This window comes from Styela clava, chromosome 1 (genome assembly GCF_964204865.1).
Source record: "Styela clava chromosome 1, kaStyClav1.hap1.2, whole genome shotgun sequence".
NCBI classification, from domain to species: Eukaryota; Metazoa; Chordata; class Ascidiacea; order Stolidobranchia; family Styelidae; genus Styela; species Styela clava.
The window spans coordinates 24,657,667-24,681,357 of NC_135250.1; the positions used below are offsets into that span (position 1 = coordinate 24,657,667).

The 23,691-nt window shown below is 34.0% G+C and overlaps 1 protein-coding gene across 3 annotated transcripts in view; it reads right to left on the minus strand.

The window, feature by feature from the left end:
* LOC120334980 (cAMP-dependent protein kinase catalytic subunit beta) overlaps window positions 1-23,691 on the minus strand; it is a 126,466-nt gene that overhangs the window by 2,763 nt on the left and 100,012 nt on the right. For 2 of the 3 annotated variants that reach the window (XM_078112553.1, XM_039402498.2), the window contains 8 exons: window positions 12,321-12,382; window positions 9,693-9,821; window positions 8,151-8,249; window positions 6,179-6,261; window positions 4,586-4,712; window positions 2,094-2,189; window positions 855-977; window positions 174-338 (listed from right to left, as the gene is read on the minus strand). In XM_078112553.1, coding sequence (XP_077968679.1) covers window positions 174-338; window positions 855-977; window positions 2,094-2,189; window positions 4,586-4,712; window positions 6,179-6,261; window positions 8,151-8,249; window positions 9,693-9,821; window positions 12,321-12,382 — 884 coding nt within the window. Of the gene's footprint in view, window positions 1-173; window positions 339-854; window positions 978-2,093; window positions 2,190-4,585; window positions 4,713-6,178; window positions 6,262-8,150; window positions 8,250-9,692; window positions 9,822-12,320; window positions 12,383-16,101; window positions 16,282-23,691 lie in introns of those variants that run through there. The other variant, XM_078112556.1, reaches the window with a different exon arrangement.

Sequence of the window (23,691 nt, forward strand, 5' to 3'; positions counted from 1 at the left end):
TCTGGATCATTCCTAAGTTGGCACCAAACCGTCAATTCCAAAAAGAGAAGTACAGTATTTAGTCCCAAAAATCCAGAACTCAAAATTTCAATAGTTCCAAAAATTATACTCAGACATTCCTGCTTGTAAGCGATATTAGCAGAATACAAGCATCATTTACTACTAAATCTCACCTTTCTCTGATAGATTGCAATCCAGTCAATGGCAGAAAACCACCTGTGACCTTTGATATCAGCAACTCCGTTCTTCAAATTCCCGTAACGTTTTGTCAAATCAACTTGAAGTAAATTACGAAGCAAATCCTTCAGTTCGGAAGTGAAATGAGACGGGAAACGAACCTAGAAACAGAAAAATCTCATTTTACAAACTGAAAACTCTCCTGAACTTCTTTATATAGGATAAGATGTTGATATTTATCCCTGAGAACAGGAAAGCCGATAATGCGATGTAATCTTATGACGTACCATGACCTCTCGTCTGGATACCAGTTCTATATGGTATGGGAATATGCATGAACTATAAAAAAATTGAGAGCTTTCATAGGGATAAAACAGGATTTCCCTGTTATCACTGAACTTAGCCAGCAAGACCACCTAATATATATCAAACCCACTCATTTGGTCACATTTCCAGGTCAAGAAATGCTTCTGGTTTGTCAGTTAAGTATATTTAATTGCATGCAATGAATTAATTGAACTGCAGTATGGGACCACCCCGTGTTGATAACAAAAGTTAATCGTATTCAGTAATAAATTGGAAGCGGTCTCTCACACTCAGGAAAATAAGTTGACGAAGCAAGGAATTTACTATTTCAATATTTAAAACGATCATTCTACATTTACAACCCGACTCACCTTTCCAGAAACAATCTTTTCATAAATTTGTATAGGTTGATCAGCAAAAAATGGGGGATACCCAGCAGCCATTTCATAGATCAAAACACCAAGTGCCCACCAGTCTACTGCCTTGTTGTAGCCCTAAATGGAAAGTGGATGGATGTTTCAATATGTACATTAGACTTCGATGCAGTGAAGTCACAATTTTGCTTGTTTTTATTGAGTAAGAGGGTCAAGCCGTATTGTCAAACTCTCCAAATCAGAATTTGTATTCTTCGATATAGGAGTTTCAGACTTCTGATGGTAAAACTTTCCAGAAAGTCAAAAAGTCTAAAGTTAACCAAGCTAGGACTTCCCAAACTGGGGGCGACAAATTTTAGTGGACGCGAAGAAACTGATTTCACTCAAAGTACTATTTTAGACTTTTGATTCGAAGCACAATTATTAAAACTAGCACCAAACATATATCTCATGATTTCGAGAGAATACATATGATTAGAGAAGCGGCGCAATTGCATAACAATACAGGGGTCAGCAGAGGTCACGAAAAATGTTAATATATTGAAAGGGGGCACGAGCTCGAAAGTTTGGGAAGCACCGAACTAAGCAATAGACAAATAAAGAAGACTTGAATTTCCCAAACTTAATCAGCATTTGCTCCTTTCATTTTTAGAATCCAAATTTACTTAAATCTGAGATCAAGAGCCGGAGGCAAAATTTTGTTAACCAGGAGTTAAAAGTCTGCGACCTAATGGTATAAGTTGGATGCTCAATTTTCCCCACCTCACAGCAATGAAAATATACAATGAAACAAAACTCTTCAGATATTCCATTAAATCACCCATTAGCAAATTGCAGTTTTGCTTTCCATAATATTCAATTTTGGAATACTTTAATAATATCGGGTTTATTGAGCAAACTTTGGCAAAATCTTTCCATATATTATTATTATTCATGTGAAAAATGCCGTTTTCGCATTATTGTTCAGTGTTTAAAACACTATAACAGAGAGTCAAATCTGACAAACCCAAGTAACATAACAAAATAAATGCAATATTGTTTCATCCTGCAATCGTTCATGTCCTTATAATGATAGATAAAAGTTGATGTCTAAAACGGCCAAATTCGCAAAGATAAATTTAGCATATAAGGCTTCATTAGCATGACTACTTATTAACCTAAGCTAAACCTATACACATTTACCTAGCAATTACTAAGGCATCATTAATGGCCAGTCATTGCAAAAAAATATCATACCTTGCTGAGGATAATTTCAGGAGCGAGGTACTCTGGTGTGCCACATAGTGTCCATGTCCTTCCTTTCACTCTTTTTGCAAATCCGAAGTCAGTCACCTAATTGAGATAGGAAGGAGTGTGAGTGTAAAAATCATTCATGATAACAGCATAGAAAAGGATGGCTGAGTTTCCGTTACAAAGGTTGATAAATTATGAATTTGGGATCATATTTATCCTGGGGGAGAGGAAATCCAAAAGACCGTATAACTGTATTCCTAGTGCTTAGCAAGATGCACCAATGAAAGAGTTCTGAAATTTTGGTATAATCAAGAAATGTAATACCTCCACCTGTTTTCAACATCTATATTTTTTAGAGTTCAGACAGTAATACTGTTTTGAAATTACTATCGACAATGAACTAATAGAAATCAATAATTTGATTTCCATTTTTTTTTCAGAAATTCAATGATTCACTTTGGTCATACTTTGAGACTTTCATTGGTCAAAATATAATTTAGGAAGAAAAATTTCTCAATCAAAATATCATAAAAAAATTTAAATATTGAATATATATTCAATTTCAAATAGATTTCAATAATTATGTTTTGGAAACCCTTGAGTGTGATCATGAATAGGAAAATACTTTAAGCAAACTCAAATCAAAAGACAATGGAAAAAACCAAACATCCTTCTAGCCATAAATCAAATTGAAAGCGCAACTAGATCACCATTATTAAATAAAGCAACCGCAATATAAAACGCAATATAAAACGTGATGCTTCGATCAGTGGAGAAAAAAAAGTAAAACCGATTCATAATTAATGAGCTGCCTTTTATAAGCGAACTAAAAATAGACATTTAACCGAGTGCATACAAAGTTTAATATTGATTAATAGAACAATCGAAAGTAATCATTACAAAGATGGACGAAACGTTTATGTGAATTTATGCATTGATTATTAAATGAAATGAATTATGACCAGTTTGTGAAATACAAAAGGCATATATCTCACTCAAGATTGCAATATGTCTATAAGAGAAGTATGTGAAGAATAAATATCCTTTGGAAATTAATTGTATTTGGTAGGCCTATTTCTAATTCTCACTTTTGAGAAAAATATGGAACGTATTACGTATATGAATGAAAAACTATCATTTTGAGCAAAAGGAGTCAGAAAACCTTCTTTTAAAATTCTAAAAGCAATGAAACTATGAAGAGCAAATCGATTTCATGCATTTTCATCTTTCATGCATACCCTATTTAGATATATTCAATATTTGGGTCTAGCGAAGTAAACGCCGTAACTGCCTAAATAACGCCAAACAAAAAGGTGATATGAAATTTCAACATACTTAAAAAAAAAAGCTGTATGACGCAGAAAGAGATTATTGAAACATGTGTATAGTCCAAATCCGAGCCACTCAATTTTAAACTAAGCAGGGATGTCCTGTGCAAAAAATAGGGTATTGTATTCGCGTAAAACTGACTTTTTTAAAAATGAAAATTTGGGTTGTATTCTAACATCCCGTTCACTTCACAATACTTTATTAAAAAGTATTATTTTAGAATGTATTCGGAATAACAGATTACTCAGTTCGGGAAATCCCTGCCTCAAGCCATTCAATAGTTTTTAAGCTTTTTATTTGCAAAGCAAGATAAGATAAACATGATTATAGATAAGATGACAATACCAGGAACAAAATTTTCAATTTACTTGGACTCAAACAATCATGAATATTTCAGAAGGCAGTCAACACAAGATAACATCTAAATATTTAGGGCTGCAGAAAACATGACTGAAAAAAAATTTAAAATCCTGACAAAAGAGTTAAGAAATCAAAAAAAATAAAATTGTTAAAGAAGAGAATAGTACATAGATTGAACCTCTCAAAATATCCCCCCACACAATACAAGCTTGTTAAGTGTGTGAGGCAATTATGTATCTTCAAATTAGGTACCGTATATCCTCATATATAAGCGCCCCAAAGCGATGAATTTATAAAAATTCGAATATAAGCCGACCCTACAAATTGTAACACGCTGTAGGCAGCTATCACGGCAAATGGTTGCAGAAGAGAATCAATGCAAATGATAACCATTATTTATGTTCTAACCATGTTCTACTTTCATTAATAATGATAAGAAGTGTCTCAAAATCCTCCAAAGAGATTTTCCCGTTTTTTACTGTGAACAGGGACCTATAGAGGCAGCCACTGATATCAAATATGTAATGAGCTACACTTTTTGAGGACTGGAATCATACCGATTAGCGAATTTGTCAGAAATTTCGACTGATTATCATTACCGAATGTGTAAAATTCCGATTCAGACTCAGAAATTCACTCTGGTGAGTTTGAAAATGCGATTCTGGCTCTGACTCCAATATCAAGAAAACATGCAGAACGCGGCCCTTCTTAGAAGCATGAATGAAAGATTGACCATGAAAATAACTTACATACCGGTAACCTCAAAACAAGACAATATTATTGACAACATGAAATTAGGGACCCACCTGAAGATATCCTTGTTGATCAATAAGAAGATTCTCTGGTTTCAAATCTCTGTATATAATATCGAGATAATGGAGATATTCAAATGCAAGGACAATCTGTGCTGCGTAGAACCGTGAATGAGGCTCGCTAAAATAGAAGAATAAATTGGTTAATTAAACATATTTGTAACAATTTTTCTGAAAAATACATCAATGCTATCAATTCTTTACAATAACATTAATAGAATTAAAACCAATAATGGTTCGAATTCATGAACTTGTTAGAGGTTTTACTTACATCGAAAGACCCAAATCATGTATGACATGCTAGAAATAATACAGAGTGCGGTTCTTTCCAAACACTCGCATCTGAAATATATTTTTATACAGAGCACAACAATGAATCAGCATTATATTCCTAGAACAGCGAAACGTAGACCAGCAAGTAAAGAAGTATTCTTGGGTAGCAATGAACCTGGTGACGTAATGCAAACAGGGCCAGTGAATAAACAAGAGCATTTAGTGTCTATAATGAATAATACAAAGTCTATCTTATCTTATAATCATTGTAGCAAATAAATCATTGTAAGTGATTATACTTGAGCATTTAGCACAATTTATTCCTTCAGAATTCAGATTCCCTGTGAGGTTGAGGTTATCATAAATCATAAACTGTCAGGCCAGTTGTCGAGTTCAGCCAACCTTTACGAGACTATAAAAATTCCTATCGTTGTAATTATAGGAGTAATGTCAATATGATATCGACAATACACACATTCGATCGATACCTATAGTGTTGTCTATTTCTATACCACTGGGCTATGTCTGTTTGCCAATAAGAGACACAAAACCAAAACTTTCACTACAATAGATTATGGTACTCCTGTAGTGTGTGTACAAGGTTAGGGTCAGGCCATAATTTTTTTTTCCGATTTCCCTTAGTTTAGTTCTATTACAAGTGTATGGACTGTCTGTGTTAGCCAAGAGAATATACCCCCCTTATTTCGATTTTCCTCTTTTTAGTTCTATTACGAGTTCGGGGATTGTCCGTGTTAGCCAAGTGAATATCCATCCCCTGCCCATAGGTTTCAGTACCTTCATACAACTTGATGTAGGCAAACAAAATTAGTTATCCATATTGGTACACACACTTCTGGAGCGCCTAGATCTAGATTATTATGGATAATTTTCCAACCCTTTGAGTATTTTCATGGATTGGGATTTTGGACGTACAAACTGGTTTACATGCTTCGAAACCATCAGTTCGATTTTGTGCCGTTAATTAAAAGCACTGATACTTGATTTTATCCTGTCTAACACAGACTTATCGGATTAATTTTTGTACACGGCTAGTAAACCAAAACTGCTTAATAAAAAAAAGGACAAAATGAAATGATTTCTTTAATTTGTGCCCAGAGTTTACAAACGCAACTAACAAATGTATGGTAAAATCACAAAAACGAGCCAATATGTACAACCATGCCTAAGAGGCTGTCTACACCAAAAACATGCGTCTCAAGCGCCTGCACACATTTCACACTCACAGAATCAAATTCAGTAACAAGTTGACTGGGAATTTTCTCAATTGAGATATGCTGATTGAATACAAATTACCTGAATCTCCCAATTCTCCTCAAATGTGAGAACATCTCTCCTCCCATAATGAAATCTAGGACCATGTATAAGTTGCTGTTGTCCTGGAAGAAAAAATGAAAGAATAACAGAAAATTAAATTTCACCGTCTTTATTGGATGAGTTGACAACTGATGATTGGATTTTATCATTATAATTGAATACAGTAGTCAGCAATTGTACTGAGAGTTGATATCAAAATAGATTGGTGGTAGACAATCTTTCCGAAGCTCTAGAATTTTGGTTTTCATGAAATTTCATGTTTTTGAAACAACAAAACTTGTCACATTGGCTCGATTGGACGTATTTCTTGGAACAAAGACAAAGTTCACTGAAAACAGTAATTTAAATTACCATATCATATATCTTAAAATATCAGTTGTTTTGTATATCGTTATAATTGCAATTTTCCAATAACAAGCCTTTTAAATAAAAAAATTTGATTTAGTCCTAAATTCAATCAATATTGAATAATACCAATATCTCATTCCTTTCGAACATCTTTTGGATCGTGATAAAACAAGCCCTTATCACAAGCAAAAGCTTTCACAGTTTACAGTGATAAAGCTTGAAAACGCAGTATTGTAAACTTTCAACATTCATAAACTTGAATTATTAAACAGAGAATATGGAGTTAAAAAAGGAAAGTTCGTTAAGTTTTCAAACCTACAAATCATCTTTTCAAAACAAAAGCCCAAGTCAGCATAATATTTTATACTTCCGTCTACATTTATCAATAATTTATAAGTTTCCTTAGAATCTCAGTATATTGATCAATTCAAAGCAATCAGGTTGTGAAAGCGAAAAGCTTACGTTCGTTTTTTCTCAACTATTCAAGGTATAATATTTTTTTTTTTAAATAAATTTTAGTCATCCATTTCTAATTACTTATATTTATTGAACAATAAACAAGAGCAATAATCAAATATAAAGACATGAAGACCAATACGTTAACCATGATGTCAGCAAAATTATAGTCAAATGTCGAAGAATTTACAGAATGCTAATAGAATCAGCAGAATTCGGGTGAAAAATTCGGCCTCTTAGGACTAGGAAGAATTTGAGACAAAAATTAAAATAATAGCCTTCTTGCAACGTTTTATTTTTAGGTAAATTGGTACACTAACCTCAAAGTAAAGCAATTTCAATAAAAACAACCCACACAATTTTGCAAAATGATCCATAACTAAAATGATTCTGTAACTTAATTACTAAGGCATCCTCACACACTAACACTAAGTTCAATTTCAATAATATTAATGTTAGTTTAAATCACCGAAATTCCAAGAAAATATACTTCAAATGTAAATTTATTATACGCCAACCAAATTTCCTATACTTCCCTTTTATTTTTATGTTAAATTGGAATAATATGCAATGCTGAGAAATGGCAGTATTGTGGGTTAAAATGGCATGTGAACAGCAAATTATGAAATGGAACATATATTTTTACAGGGGTCTGCAACCTCTAACACAGGAGGGCCAGATAGAAATACTGGGTGAAATCACGAGCCGTACCTTTATTCATAATAGGCTAAAGTAGTAGTGTGAGCACAAAAATTTAAGCTATTGACCTGTGACATGAGTTGTTTGAACAAGCTAGCTGTTAAGGCATTGTAAAGTCATGGGCATAGATAGTAAATTGGACTTAGTTATAGGCTTCGCTATGCAAAAGGATTGGAATTACTTGCACCACCAAATTAAATTAAAAAGTTGTTTCGAAGGCCGCACATCTCTTACTTTTGTCTGAAGGATTTTTACTACTGAACGGACCGGTAAAAAAAATAACTGAAGGATTGGGTTAAAAGCAAAACTAGTTTTTTCTTTTACTGAAGAGGGAGATGAATCAAGAAAGTTGAGCAGCACTGCTTTAGGTCTGATTCAAACCCACCTATTCCCATTGCAATACTCATCATTGATAACTCTAATTTGTGGATTTATCGTCAATATTTACCTTGAAAGAATATTCCATGCTGACGAGGAAGGGAAAACTAACTGCTTGTAGAATTTTCTTCTCATTCAATGTGTGTTCAACTTGTTTCAGTTTGACTACCTGAAAAACAGAAAAAAAAATGTTAATGGAATTAGCTCAAATCAAGGTCACACGTGCACTCACTCATAAGTAAATAGGACTCGCACAGTAAGTTGCAAACGACTACTGAAATGCCAGGAACTGAAACTATGAGCAAGGTCGAGGTCACATGTACTCAACCAGAAGTAAAGGAGACTCAATCTATGAGCAAATACTGAAACTAAACAGAATTATGATGCTGCATTATGCGAGCCAAGAACAAGGATATCTGCACTAACTCGTAAGTGAATGAGACTCATTTCTGGGCAAAGTTACAGTTGACTATAGAAATGCCAATAGTTACAGACTCTTGAAGCATATTCAATGTTATTCTTGCTACAACATCCTTACATTATTTGCATACGGATCCACCGACACAAGAGCATAGAAGAAGGATAAGTAGTTAGTCCCGCAAAAACCAAATCATTAGTGCAGAAACTATATGAATTTATGCATTATGCACCAGTGAATGTCGATTCCTGTGAGACTGTAAGAAGTATGACATATTCAAATTAAAAAAATTTACAAACAAAACTTTCAAAGTAGAAAATAAACTGATAGAATGAAACTTTCTGGCTCTTGTATGCAATCGTACAAGCGAGGTTTTTGACAACACAACGAATTGCACAAACAATGCATCAGTGATGATTTCTCTAGGGAGATCGCTCGGTGTTGGGACAATAATAAAATCAATACACTGTGTAGAATGGCAAGCACTGAATGAAGGAGTCTTCTTTATTGTGAATAATCGGTAGTCGAATGTTTATACTGCTATACATGAAATGAGTTTCCTAAGCATTTTATTTTTGACAAATTTATTCTATACCAAGCATGTATTCTAAACTTGATAGTATACCACAAGCAAGAAATATCCAATTTCACTATAAAACATGGTCTAATTTAGAATATATTCAATATACCATATTGAAATATGTACTCGGAATGGTTGGATTGGTTTTCTAAATTCTCCATTTTAGTAATAATTTGGAAGAGTTCATTACAAAACTTATCCTTTTGAGCAATTGCTACCAACTAGATAAAGTTAGCCCCAGAAACATTTCCAGATGAGCCACAAACATATTAAAATTTGTTGATAAAGGTATTGATAAATTAGGTCAATTTGGTGGTAGTAGCAATGAATGACGATGCTGTTTTTGCTACTGAGTGGTAATTTAAATTCTAATTATTGATGTAAAAGTGTCTATTTTTGCAGAAAGTCTCTTGTAGTTTTTCCCTAACACGAAAATGTTGATGGGCCCCTGAATTTTTATGCAATGAAAATGGGCCACGAAAAAAAAAGTTGAGAACTACTGGTAGTCTGGTACAGATGTCCAGACACTGGCTAAACTGCATCATTTGCATCCATATTATTTTCTCCTAAAACCACTTAATTTAAAGTGAAAGTCAAATACTCAAACAATCTACCTTTTGTTTATCTAAAATTTTCATTGCATAGTAGTTTTCGGTTTTCTTGTGTTTGACAAGCATAACTCTCCCAAATGATCCTGTGCCGAGGGTTTTCAGTCTTTCGAAATCTTCTAGTGCTGAATTGTTCTAAAATAAGATTGAATAATATTGTAATTTCAATATCTTTGAACATTTTATGTGCTATGTCTATTTTTATTAGGCCAGAGATGGACAAAATAAAGTAATCTACCATTCTGTATACATTCTGAAATGATGTTTTCTCAACAATTCTATAATATATTTTTATGAATTTACAATCAATTTATTCAAATTTCTCTGTTGAATATTCCATATTCGAAAGCATCATCTCAGAATTCAGTCACAAAATGGATGAAGGCCCTATTTTTGAGCATCAGATGTTAACATTGAATACAATCAATTTCAAATAAATCCGAATATTCAATTCATTATGAGCATCCCTGATTCATCCAATACAATGTAGAAATTTGGGAATGGAACATGATGGGCTTTCAGCTAGCAATGAATTTCGAGCATTTTGACCATACTTTGCAGTGTTCTCATCTGATACGTCATGAGATTAGCAGACTAGTATACTGCTTAAAATATAAAGTTATAACTGAAGGAATCCAGCACTCGTGAAGGATAATATTGTTAGATTAAGTAATTAACAACCAAATGTTATTATATGCTATAAATGTTTAACAGCATCACAACTATAAGATGAATTGATGTAAATTACTCTATTAGAAAATAAAATACCACTCTCCCTCCAATACATTTCATTAGGCAGATGGTATGCACAGGTCTGTATTCCAGCTATAATTAACCCGGAATATCTATGTATAGATATATAAGTAATATTGAAATTAGATATCTTATTTCGAGTGCTAAACTAACATAATGTTAAAATTTTGAATAAACAATGGGTTTTGTATTAGATTAGACCTTTCTATTTATATTTCTGAATAGAAGGGATAAGGGTTCCTCAGCAATTTTTTTTCAAACATGCCTTTCTTTCTGAATGAGGCACTGTACTAGCAGTCACTTCTAGGTAAGGAGAAATTACATTTTGAAAGTTCTTTCAAAAGGTTTTCAGCTATTAATTTTCCCAAAAAGGAGTATGAGAAATATTCTCCCATTTTTAAAGTTCAGGCAAACAACATTTAGAATATGACACTCATAATTTTTTACCAGAATTACAAATTTACAATCATTGAGGAAAGTACATGGAAATACTTTTCTCAAAATATATTGTGATAAAACAGTAAAACAAATATTTTATGTTCTTATCTGGTCATATTCTGAAATATCAAAAAACCAAGCTAAATATAAATTAAAGTGTAAACGGTCGAATCACCTCATTTTTCCACATAAAAGTGCTGTAAATTCAATAATAACTGCAATATTATTTTCAAAAGTATTGTTCCTGACTAGAACTATATATAAATTCCCAGAAATCCTAATAATTAATCAAGTTCCAAAAATTCTTTAGATCTATAAATACCAGTAAGATAGACAGTACACCAGACATTAACAAGCAAAATGTACACATACTTTGTGTATATTAAAGTCTGGAGAGCCAAAATAGCTTTTCCATGTTAGTTTAATGGTTGTAAATTTATAGAGAAAGAGCATTTGTCCGGAATTAGGGTTCAACGGGCTAACTCTAAGAACCAGTATTGGCTTGACGACACCTGAAGACTTCTGAGAAACTGATGTTGTTCTTATTAATATTATTCTAGGGAATTAAAGGAATTGGAGTGTGGCAGGGAGGTGTTCTTAGACCGTAATTGTTTTTATGACATGTTATTAGAATCAGGGTTTCTTAAACTGGGTTCACAGAGCGATTCTGAGAACCAAAAGCAAAGGTCTTCACTGGGGGCGATTTGCTATAACTACTGGTACTGTACATCAATTTAAAAAAATTCCTTTTGAATATTTATCTAAACCAAGATTTCTCAATCTTGGGAAAAGGGATTGGTCCTCTGAGAGCCACATGCAATATTCTTAGTACAATTTGTGATGATCATTGAGTTAAATTAACTGTGATTGATCTGATTATTATTTAGACAGCAGTGCATCTGATTTTTTATATCCATTTTTTGTCTTTTATCATTAAACAGTGTCAAATAAAAGAACTGATAGAACCTATAAAACATCATTATTTTTTATTGAAGAGCACAGAGGCAACATTTTGTGGATAATTTGGTGGGGGAAGTGGGCACATCCATTGGTCATGAAATTTTATATTTATTTACTAAGATGGTTCGATTAAGGTGTAAGATTCAACTATTTTGCAGTCGATCCATGACCACAAACCTCACCCAGAATGTAATAAACTGAATAGGCAATGCTAAACCAAAAAAGGTCAGGTCCTTCCTCCCAAGATATTGTTGTTTCCTATCTAACTGTGGCTGTTTGTACGGAGGGCGCGTAGCCTTATCCAGAATGGAAGGCGAATAAGGAAGTCTTGAAGACATTCTCTAACTCATGATACCTAAAATGATAGCTTTGAGCCTAACACAATATTTCGAAGCTGTGATAACATATTACAAGATATGATTCATTCAATACAAAACAATATTGATAAATCAATTGATTGCAGAAACTAATCATGGACCCTACCTGAACTGGAGTCTCCCATTTCTTTAGAAAATCTTCCTTCGCCTCCGTTAGAAATGCTTTCACTGAAAAAAGATTAAAAAAAAGTGTTAATTTTTTTAAAAAATATTGTCCGATCAAGATTTCATTAAATGTCCTAAATAAAACACAAAATTTCTCAATTTCAATCATAACACAATGATTTTCATTCTTCACTCAATCAACAGTACACACAAATAAGTTAAACTACCGGTAAATAAAAGCCAACAAAAGTTTCTATTTACATAAGAATTTACATCCAAATAGGTATGTCCAAGTCTTTCAAGTTCAAAAAATATTTAAAACAAGATCCCCAAATTCTCATTTTATGCAAAAAATTTCAACATTGACATCATGTTTTTATATCAAATTTTATAAAAAAAAAATGTTTTGTAAATGTTAAAAAATAAGTTAAGATTGAAAAAAATCACAATAAATTAAAAGTAAGCACATTTGGTTAGTATTATAAGGGTAATAATTATGGTTGCTAATGAAGTACCAAACACTACCAAAACATCAAGAGATGACCAATGAGATATTTCCATATGTGACAGAAAACTTCATCTCTTTTCTTAATGACTTTGGTGAAAGATTTACCTTTGTAACAATTTGAATTAGTCTGATGAGCAACAAAATAACACACAACGAAATAGTCATGTTGACTATCTGCATTCTATAAATAGACTTTTTTTTATGTTTAGCTTCAAATAAAATCTCAGAACATGTTCAATGAGACTATGCAGACATACGATAACAGCAGCTCTATGTTGATTATACATTGCCACTAATGTGTTGCAGTGCATGAATACTTTATAAGATGAGCGCTATTTGCAGACTTGATGTGAACTCCCTACAAGTTCATGTCATGTATTGAAGCGGTAAATAAACTACATGTCTCTTAACTGAAACGGGTCTTGTATTAGAAATAAGGAAGATATATTGTTCCATATTTAGTTTATTGTTGATTTTTAGTGCGGCAACACGAAATTATTTCCTACTAACTATAACTTCATTGCGAAGAAAACACTGCGGTTCATTTAAATATTCCAAATTACATTATTCAGTACGCAATACAAGTTTTTAAGTTTATTATATTCTTGGGTGAGTACAGTGGACACAGAGCTATGAAAAATTGAACCAGTCAACAATTTTATTCTTTTCTCCTAACTGTATATTTTATTTAATGTCCTGGGATCAGATGGTGATTTCTTAAAATGACAATGACACATGAAATTTTGATTTTTTTCTCATGAATCAAATATATACAGTGCTTAGTTTTATCATTTTCGTGTTATTTTCTTGACAGTTGCCCGTGTCTGGCACTGATTCCATTTTTTTCACATTTTTAAATGACATATCCTGCGCTACTTGCCAGAATGAATAGGAGCTATCACATTACAACCTCAAATATAATTTCATTTTACCAGCAATAGCTTTTAATGTACACACACATAGGGCAAACAAATAGGTTTCTGCAACACTAGATTCAACCAGGAAGCTTTCTATTTTTAGCTGTTTGTTGCCATTTTTAGCGGCTCGCATGAGTGACAGACATTCAAATCATTGTTTGTATATTCGGACACACAATCATGCAATGACTTGACATCCATTAACTTCGAAAATATTTTTAAAAATAGATCAGGATCAGCAGTTTCTATACCCGGAACATGAATAAACAAATCTGACTTTAGATTCAGCATTAAAAATGTCAGTTCCGGGACATCTAAGTGACACTTATATTTAGCATTGGTAATATAACCTGACATTTCTACCCAAGATATAATAATCTGTCAGAGTACATGAAATACGACTCTTGATATAGTTTGCAATCCGACACTGAAATTGTTTTAATTTTGTTTTTAAATGATGAATATTTGCATCTTTCGTTCTGAACAAAGCTCTATATAGGTAGCCACTACCAGGCAATGAGCTATACCAGGGTGGTCTAAACCCAGGCCCACGGGCCCCAAGAGGTCCGCCGCTTCATATCTGGGGCCCGTGCAGCATTTGTGGGAGGGTAAACAAAAAATCACATTTGATGTTGTTTCGTCATGAAAATAACCAGAAAAATATTTTAACATATTGTCACATCACTATTGTCGCTGAATTGACTAGTGTTATGGCTAGCTGAGGCAACTAGCGAAGTTGAATGATGTGGTTGGCTTGTCTAAATTGGTACCTGGCTTTCTATCTTTTTGGTCGGGAATATATGCTAACAGAATAGGGTTCATAGAAAACTAAAAATCGAATGAGGAATCTATTATAGCTTTGGTTGACTATGCCTGATAACTAAATATTATAACAATATAAATCCTGTCGGGTGTTTTTTTGCAACCAGCCTAAACATTATTACAAAAAATGCTGACGCCTATATGTCAGAAAATTTAGTAATTATCCTCCTGTATCTCAAATTTGGTAAAATTCGGTAATCAATCAATCTGCAGTTATGTGTGAATTATTTTGTAAACATGAGTTTGACAAGAAAGCTGACCAATTCAGACAGATTTTTGATTGGATAAGGGAGGGAGAATACCACATTACTTGCTTGATATGTCTGCAAGTTGGGTCCGTGACAATCTAAAACGGCATTTTCTCTTTATAGCAGTTTCACCGTTATGAAGAGTTTGAAATCTTACACTAAATGTAGATAAAGTAAGATTTTTGGCACGTTTTAACGAGTTTTTGGTGGTTTTTGCATGCATGATCAATGTGTTAGCATAATAAAAGTGTTTGTATTGTATTGCGCTGGTTACCTATTCTTGGTACTATTATGGCCCACGAACAATACAAAAAAATAGGCCGACAACCTTGGACCATCTTGAACTATACCGTCTGAGCTGATGACGTGGTCTTATCATTTAACTGCGATGCGATTCACTCATAACATAGTGTTATTTGGGAAAATATGAATCAAAATGAAACATATACCGTAATTATAAATGCTATTTGAGGATTTTGTTATAAATAATGAAGAACAAAATAGTGTCTTGAATAACAAATTTACTAACACGGGTCATTTCAAAATTTCATTGCTGGTATTGCTGCATAACGGTATAATTTTCACAAAAAAATGAAAAATTCCATAAAATCATGCCTTAGAAAATTACTCCTGGTATGGTGGTTTATTCTAAGAATCAGCAGTGCCTATGAGTGATATGACCCCGTCTATGAAGTATTGAGTTATGAATGATACATTTATACAATAGCAAGTAACATAAAACTATCCTATGTCACATTGTTCAGAAATGAGTACTCTTGTAGTGTGTGTACCAGGCTAGGGTTGGGTCATGATGTTATCCCGATTTTCCTTATATTAGTCCTATTACGAGTTCGGAGACTGTCCGTGTTTGCCAAGTGAATACGCCCCCTGTCCATAGGTTTCAGTCCCTTTACACAACTTGATGTAAAGTAGGCGAACAGAATTAGTTACCTTCATAATGGTATGAACACTTCTGGAGCGCCCAGAAATGATCTATTTTGATATTCTGTCATTATGGATTAGGAGCCGCCATCTTTGGTATGAGTTCAAAACTCCCCCTAGTTAGTTTAAATTCAGGCAGTGCCTTATGTCTATTTTTAGGTTAGCTGTTGAACCGAACTATAACAAAAATGTGATTTCCCGAAAACCTCAGGATTGGAAAATACTATAACATTCTGGTTTTACGTGCATAATAAATGATATACCCTTCTCGATTTCAAAAGTGTACAGACATCTGCTCCTAGAATACACATATAACATCAACGAATCCAAGATGAAATTACTTACTTGGATCATTCTTTTTACCACTACTAAATATTTTCGCCATATTTCACTCGAATATATCCAATACTAAATTTAAAAACGCGTAAAAGGACCAGAAATTTGTAAAATAACACAGACCACAAATTAATGAAACCTATGTACTGTGCTATACTAAATATTGCATTTGCAAAATAATATTTACAGATTTTAGCTGAAAACAAGAAATTGATGTAACAGTGACAACAGGAAAGAAACATGAAAATTTTTTCTTAAACCGAGGCCACGCACATTCACTCAGAAATTGAAATTAAGGAGATTGATTTTCGAGCGAAGTTCTGAGGTGATAAATTGCTCAGCATTTTCAATTAACTGTAACAAGTAGCGATTGTGATATAACTTTTTCAATTGTTTTTCGTTCACACATATTTTGATTTTAGGTATTCTGAATTGATGTAGTATTGAGTCAAAAAATCATAATTTGCCAAATTTGGTTACTTCATAATTGAGATCCCATTTCAACTTATTTCTACTCAGACAATTCTAGATCTTGTTTCTTTTACTGCCCTAGGTTAAACTCGAATGGTAAGATGGGATTTTAAAATTGATTTTGAGGGAGAGGAAAGTCGATAAGAAGGGCTATTCATATAGCAAACCACGGCTTCTCATCTGGTTATCAGTACATTTCCGGTACTGAAATAGTTAACCAGGTGACATATTGTCTTATATGTCTATACTGTCTTATTTCTGCACTTACAAAAGTCTTAACATTTAAACAGACCTCAGTCCGCCAAGCCCTTAAATTGATACAAATTAGTCAGTTCAATGCAAAACCTTACCAGACGCTAAAAATAGCCTCACGTCTGCCGGTTAAAACCACTATTTATCATTATTACTGGCAAACGCCCAATCGAAAACAAAAAAATATTCTTGTACAAGCCAGCAATCGAATACTATGCGTCGTTTCGCTGTTGATCGATCAAAGACAGTTGTTTGCCAGCGCCCGCGAGGTAATGTTCTTACTGTAATGTTGGAAACAGTCGCCTAAAAATCAATACGAGTTTGCTGGCCATCGCAAAATGAGTTGAATGCGTTCAATGGATTATATCGGAGGAATGTAGTGTACGTCGACGAAGAATGAAATTATTATGAAAAGCAGGTTGATCAAGTCCATACACCTGAAACAACTAAATTAAATGGCTTACTTCCCCATACCAGACTGGTAATCGGACGAGAAGCCGTGGTACGCCATATGATCAAGCCGTCTTATCAACTTTCCTCTCCTCGGAATAAATATAAAAATCCTATTCTATCCAGAGAACAGTGAAAAACGCGCCCTCGCTGTCGGGTACAATGCTCTTGTCTTGTGCATCCGAGGCGAGTAAATAACAGGCTTCCTAAAATACTAGGCCTGGAACCATAGCCTGTCGATAGCTATTAGTTCGCAATATGAGAAAACTGTGTTACGAACTTTAAATCTAATTCTAAATGAATATCAAAATATCCTATTTTGGTCGGCGGTGCCAGAATTACGTATACGTATTTCTGAAAAATCAAATTTCTTTTTCGTTCAATATCTGTCATTTTAGTAATAAAAGCGTTTTTTCGTCGATGCAAAACCGTTCCAAATTTACTGTTTATAATATTACGTCTTGTTTTGAATGGGCGAAAATAGGAGAATAACGCCGCATTTTTTTATAAGGTTCAACCAAGTATAAACCACATTTAAATCTCGATTTATGTGTGGAACATGCTCATTTGAGCTCGATCGCTTACTCAATACATTAATTGTTACGTTTTCTCGGCATAAACGGCGCGGTGTAAATGATTACTGCAACTTATACTACTATACTGGTATTGCCTAGCCACTAATTTTATAATTTTTTTCCGATTTTGTCTAAGGTTAGGAGGTGGACAAATGACCTAATCCAAATAGAATCGAAGAAAAGGGATCAGTAAACTAAAAACGAGACCCATAATATTATCTGAACTAAAGCCGACTACATAAGTTAGCAGCGTTTGACACTTGCAATCTTTCATCTAAACAATAAGACAATCCCTAGTAACGTCTGACGATATACAATCATATCTCACGATTTAACGTTTGATGTTGGCTAAGCATTCACAGCGATTTATAACTATAATATACTGTGCAAAGGCCTTGTGTACACATAGGCGTTTGCGAACAGTTCCAACATAATCTTTTCAAGAAACAGTGTTCCCTATTAACATAAAATATTGAAAAAATTCAATAATGATACATAAATTGCGGAAATGATCAAAAAATATATTGTAAATCAAATAAAATATGTATTCGACCTTTGCGGACTAAAATATATGAAGTTGGTATTGTTATTGAGCCGTTACTTTTGTGTTTAGGGAACACTGATTTTTTCCAATAATATAATCCGGCGTCGCATCACGAACTGAAAGCGGAAAACATTATTGAATCAAAATCATTTGATTTTCCACTAAACCCCAGTTCGTCGATTCTCTCATAACTTAATTTGGTTTTAATGAAGTAGATCAATGGCCCAAACATTTGAGGTATCTGTAAAGCGGCAGTCATTGTTTGGCTAGTATTGATTATATTGATAGTTTTTTGACAATTAAAATTAAAATATTTTCAAATTCGCATAAGATAAAGTGCAGGTCATGGCCATCATGAGAAAGAGGAAAACGACGAAGAAAATGAAATCAATTTGTAATGGACTACCGACTTTTATAGAAATGCCACATGGTTATCATATCGGCTTTTCTCTCCCCCAGGATAAGTACGAAATTCCTATATTACATCCATCTCTTTGGGCTCCTATTAATATTCGCAAATAATGGTATTATGACGAACGATGGATTATGAATATTGGTGACGGTGACGAAAGTGATGCATTTGGGAGTATTTTTTTCTGTACTAACTCTATATTTTTGAATCAACGCTGTGGGCGGGAAAGCACTCAGGCCATTATTACGAATCGAGTAGGAGTAGAGATACCATTCACCCAATCCTTAGTGTCATTTTAATGAAATGACTTGAACTCACAGATAAAAAACCGCCAGCCCAAACTCGACATTCGGATAACTCGTGACTCTACCCATCACTGGAAAATACCGATATCGAGATTTTTAAATCTTCAATTTTTATTCAGTTTTCTACCCCGATTAGGATCAAAATAACAATCTCACAACTTCAAGAGAGCGAATAGTTTATCCGACGCCGCCACAGCGGACAGCAATATGGTTTTACGAAAATTGACAATGACTACTAAAACCAACACTAGGATTTAAATCACAGCGGTGGTAATAACGACTACCCGATACAATCTTCAGAAATTTCATGAATATCATTTTGATAATAAAATGGAATGGGTCGCACATAATAGGGATAAATTATACGAGGACCATGATTGGTGAAACATAATTATTAGTAAATTTGAGTGTTGCGAAATGACAAACGTATTTTGTATTCCCAGAGGTCACTATGATACGAAACGACTGTGACCGATAAAGAATAATTATAATGGAGTTATCAGCGATGGTATACTTTTAATACTATCACTACGACACGAAAAACAAGTTAACACAGTTCTTGCCATATTCATTCTGACTGGAGAAATACAATAACATTAAAAGAACACATACAAATCGTGTGTAGGTCAATTCTTTGAAGATCAAATTTGCTACCTATATGACCACTGAAGAAAATGCTTTATGGTGGACGCTATCCGGCAAGTAATTGAGTCCATATTATACTATCCCTACACCACACTGATATATCTTAATAAGTGGTAGCTAATGGTTTCAGTACTATTATTCAAAAATCGTTTGGAATTACAATTTTTCAGTTGAATTTTGGGTTTTGTAAATAAATCATCGTTCATGCTTTAGTTTTTACATACAAATTAGCAATACAAATTATTTGAAAGAATGGTCGTACGAATATCTATAACATACAATTACGAAAATTTGGGGATATCTGTAACAAAACATACAAAAATGTGCAAAACCAAACATTACATAAGTATTACACTGCGCAGTTACGATTAAATTCATCAAATTTCAGATGAACAAAATCGTTTGACAACAATGTTCGCATTATACCCAGTGAAAATACATTTTCTTTTTATACTAAGATAGTTAAGACGGCTATGTGCTGGCTGCGAGCGACTTGTACCATGGCCAGAGATAGGCAGGGAATAGCAAAGCGACGGCCGAGTAACAATGATCGTCGGAATCAAACAACAATTACGATGATTTGCGTCACCGTTACGTCAACTCAGATTTTATTGACGAAAATGATCGACGGGACCGTTTGACGGTGTTACATTGTATTTTAACATATGTAACTATCTCGTTTATTGACGGTCATTTAGAATTGGTGATGGATGATGCGTTGCATTCTAAAAAGCAGATAGACGAATAATGATTTCAGCTTTAACGTCACTGTTGTTACAGATGACGCTACGCTGACAATCCCAGTAAAACCAATCCGTAAGGTTAATGAGATAGATTAATGCTAGATCGACTTAGCTTGCGTGGATTTGTGCCTGGAAGTATTGTCGAAGAGCGCCATCCAACGGATGATAACGGCATTCCACAAAAAACGAATGGAAACATTCTTGTCTGAAGAGCTTGGAGATCCGGCATGATTTCAATGATCGCGGGGTTGAAGTTGTATTGTCAAACTCCTCGGAATCGGGGGGGGGGGGGGAGGCCGTCACCACGGTCAACATTTTTAAATATTCAGAGTCTGAATTCAAGAATTTTATTGGGACTTCGAGTTGATAAACATTCCCAAGATGCAATTAAAAGAGGCTTGAATATAGCTCAGTTTTTGATAGCAAATTTTATTCGGAGTTCTGAATCCAGGGTCAAAGTTCAACCTAGATTCCGAGTCGAAATTTTTGTGAATCCGGAGTAAGGGTTCGTTTAAATGACTCGCACTTAGCAGGGTGTAAATTCTAACATTCATCCGAACAAACTAGGTAGTCATGTAAAAACCAATCTATATCATGGGATGGGATAGGAGATAATGCATTCAAATATTGAATATGGGAAGAATTAATAGTTTTGAAATAGGAATTTTGTTTTCTGAAACATTCACAATTACGGTAAACATTTTGAAATGTATACATAATAACAATATAAGGCTTGACCCCAATTACAATCACTCCAGTGATTTAAACTCTGAAATATACCAGTTATGAAAATGGTTGAATATTATCCAAATTCCCCCAGCGCTTATAAAGAGCAAGGCTACAATATAGAGTTTTAGAAATGATAAAGCCTGATGGAATTACGTTCAAATACGCCAGTATAATTTCACGCTTCTACGTAAATCTGCATTGGTCATTTTTTAAATACAATGATGTCAACTCCAACGACCTTCCAAAAGCCTCCCACGCAGATTTTGCTCATTACAATGAATTCAAATGCTTAGAGGACTTCAATAAGCAGGCCATATGCCACCGAATACACAATCGCATCGACCCGATACGGACATCAATCAAATGAAATCGAGAGTCCATAAAGATAACGGGAATTAATTGAGACGTGGAAAGCGTAGTCGTATTTTCAAAATGAGTCGAATATTTGATTTTCCTAAGATTTTCATACTTTCATTGGGTCAAAATTTCCACAGACACCTAGAACGCATTAATTAGGTTTAATAAGCGTTCCTAACAGTTTATTAAAGGAAGATTTGCATACGCCAAATTTTCGAAATTTTCTCAGATTTTGAACCTGGATTTGGAGTCAAATTTTTGTCAATCCGGAAAATCCGGGAGTTAGAGTAGATTGAAAATTTAAAAATTTACCCGACCCCACAGTCATGTGTACTATCTTGGGGTCACCGTTTTCAACAAGTGTTCAAAGTCTTTACAGTACACCACCTAAGGTTTTATTCTGTAAACGTAATACGAATTTTTGCTACAGGATTAAAGACAGTACGTGAAAATGCGAAAGGTGAAGACAATCCAACCAATTAATTTAAGCGTTTTTATTCTTTTCACGGTATCCCTGCAACTCGTGTATTCCGATCGACCGACACAAACGCGGACAGAAAAGAGCAGTAGCACGAGCAACTCCAACTAAGAATAAAACGTTTGAAAATAACAGATAAAATACCTGCAGTGACATTTCTAAGTGGCTCAAGAGGCTTTATCAAAATCACCGAAAAAACTTGATACCGAAAATGATATTTTGGATCGAACTACTTGAAGTAGATCAGAATTTCTTAAAGCTTACTACTTGATCAGCTTATTTACTGAAAAAACGCAAAATAAAGTGCAATCCAAATATAATCCACAACAAATTCAGATACGACTTTTTCTGGGACTCGTGATGGCTTTAAAATTCTGATAACATGCTCATTTTTTCAATAGCATAAACAAAAAGCAGTCTTGCCCAGTTTGAATGACAGGTAAAAATATATGAATATTCGCTAAACGTGTTGGCTGCTGGGTGTTAAACGCTTTCGAATATACTTCAGACTATTTGCCGCGCCGAGAAACACCAAACTCGCGGTCAACCACAGCTTGATACAATGTAACGTTACGGATCACGAAAGCTCAGAGAATCACAAGAAAACAGCACATTTCACCAAAATTTCTGAGTAATTGGTAGAGCATATTAAAGTTGAATCACCATCTTTTTAATAAAGCTAAGCCCCGGAATCTCAGTGGTAGACTAAGACTACCATATATCTCAATACTAGAAATTATTCCAACATTCGCCTATTTTAAACTCTTCAATTCTCGAAGTACTGCGCGGAAGTCGTTAATAGACCGTTAGCCAGTGTTACGACTTACGAGCAACTTATACTCAGACTTTTTTATTATTATTATACGCAAATACAAACCACCCCCCCCCCCCCCCCCCAAAAAAAAAAAAAACTCAAAATTCCTCCCAGATTGGGAAAAACAGCCCCAAATGGATAGTATAATATTTTATTTCCAATTTGCATCATAATTTCCAATGGCGAACAAGTCATCGCAGTCGGCTGAGAACTCATCAATAATAAAATGCGGTTTAAATATGACCAGTGATTATCCGAGAATCAATAAACCAATTTTACATGAAAATTCTTGCTGGAGACAAGAATCCGCATTCGAACACATATTCAAAATAACAATAAATCTTGAAAAATGACGCCATCAATATAATTACGTCATACATATTGGCAAACATACAATTATATATATACCAATTAGACCGAAATATTAGTATCAGGCCATAGTATGATTTTGGAACTCTCAAATTTAAACTAGTATAACTCGTTAATGAGAATCGATCAAAACGAAAAAATACCGGTATGCAACAATGTAAACTAGATGTGGACAACTATAGCAGCTAGTCACAATGAAAATGTAGAAATACGGAAAAAAAGCATTAAGTTATTGTAGCAATTTTTAAATATTTGAGACTGGTACCAATTAAATAGTGTATTATTCATTGAATATTCTTCAGTGATCGTTAAGCCGTATGGCTAGAGCCTCTAGACATAATTATAACCTGAGCTTCTGGCATCGTATATGTATGGTATGTATAATTACAAATAGTATTATACACGGCCTTCATTATCTCGTAACAAACAAACTGGACATATTATGTGTAGTTAAT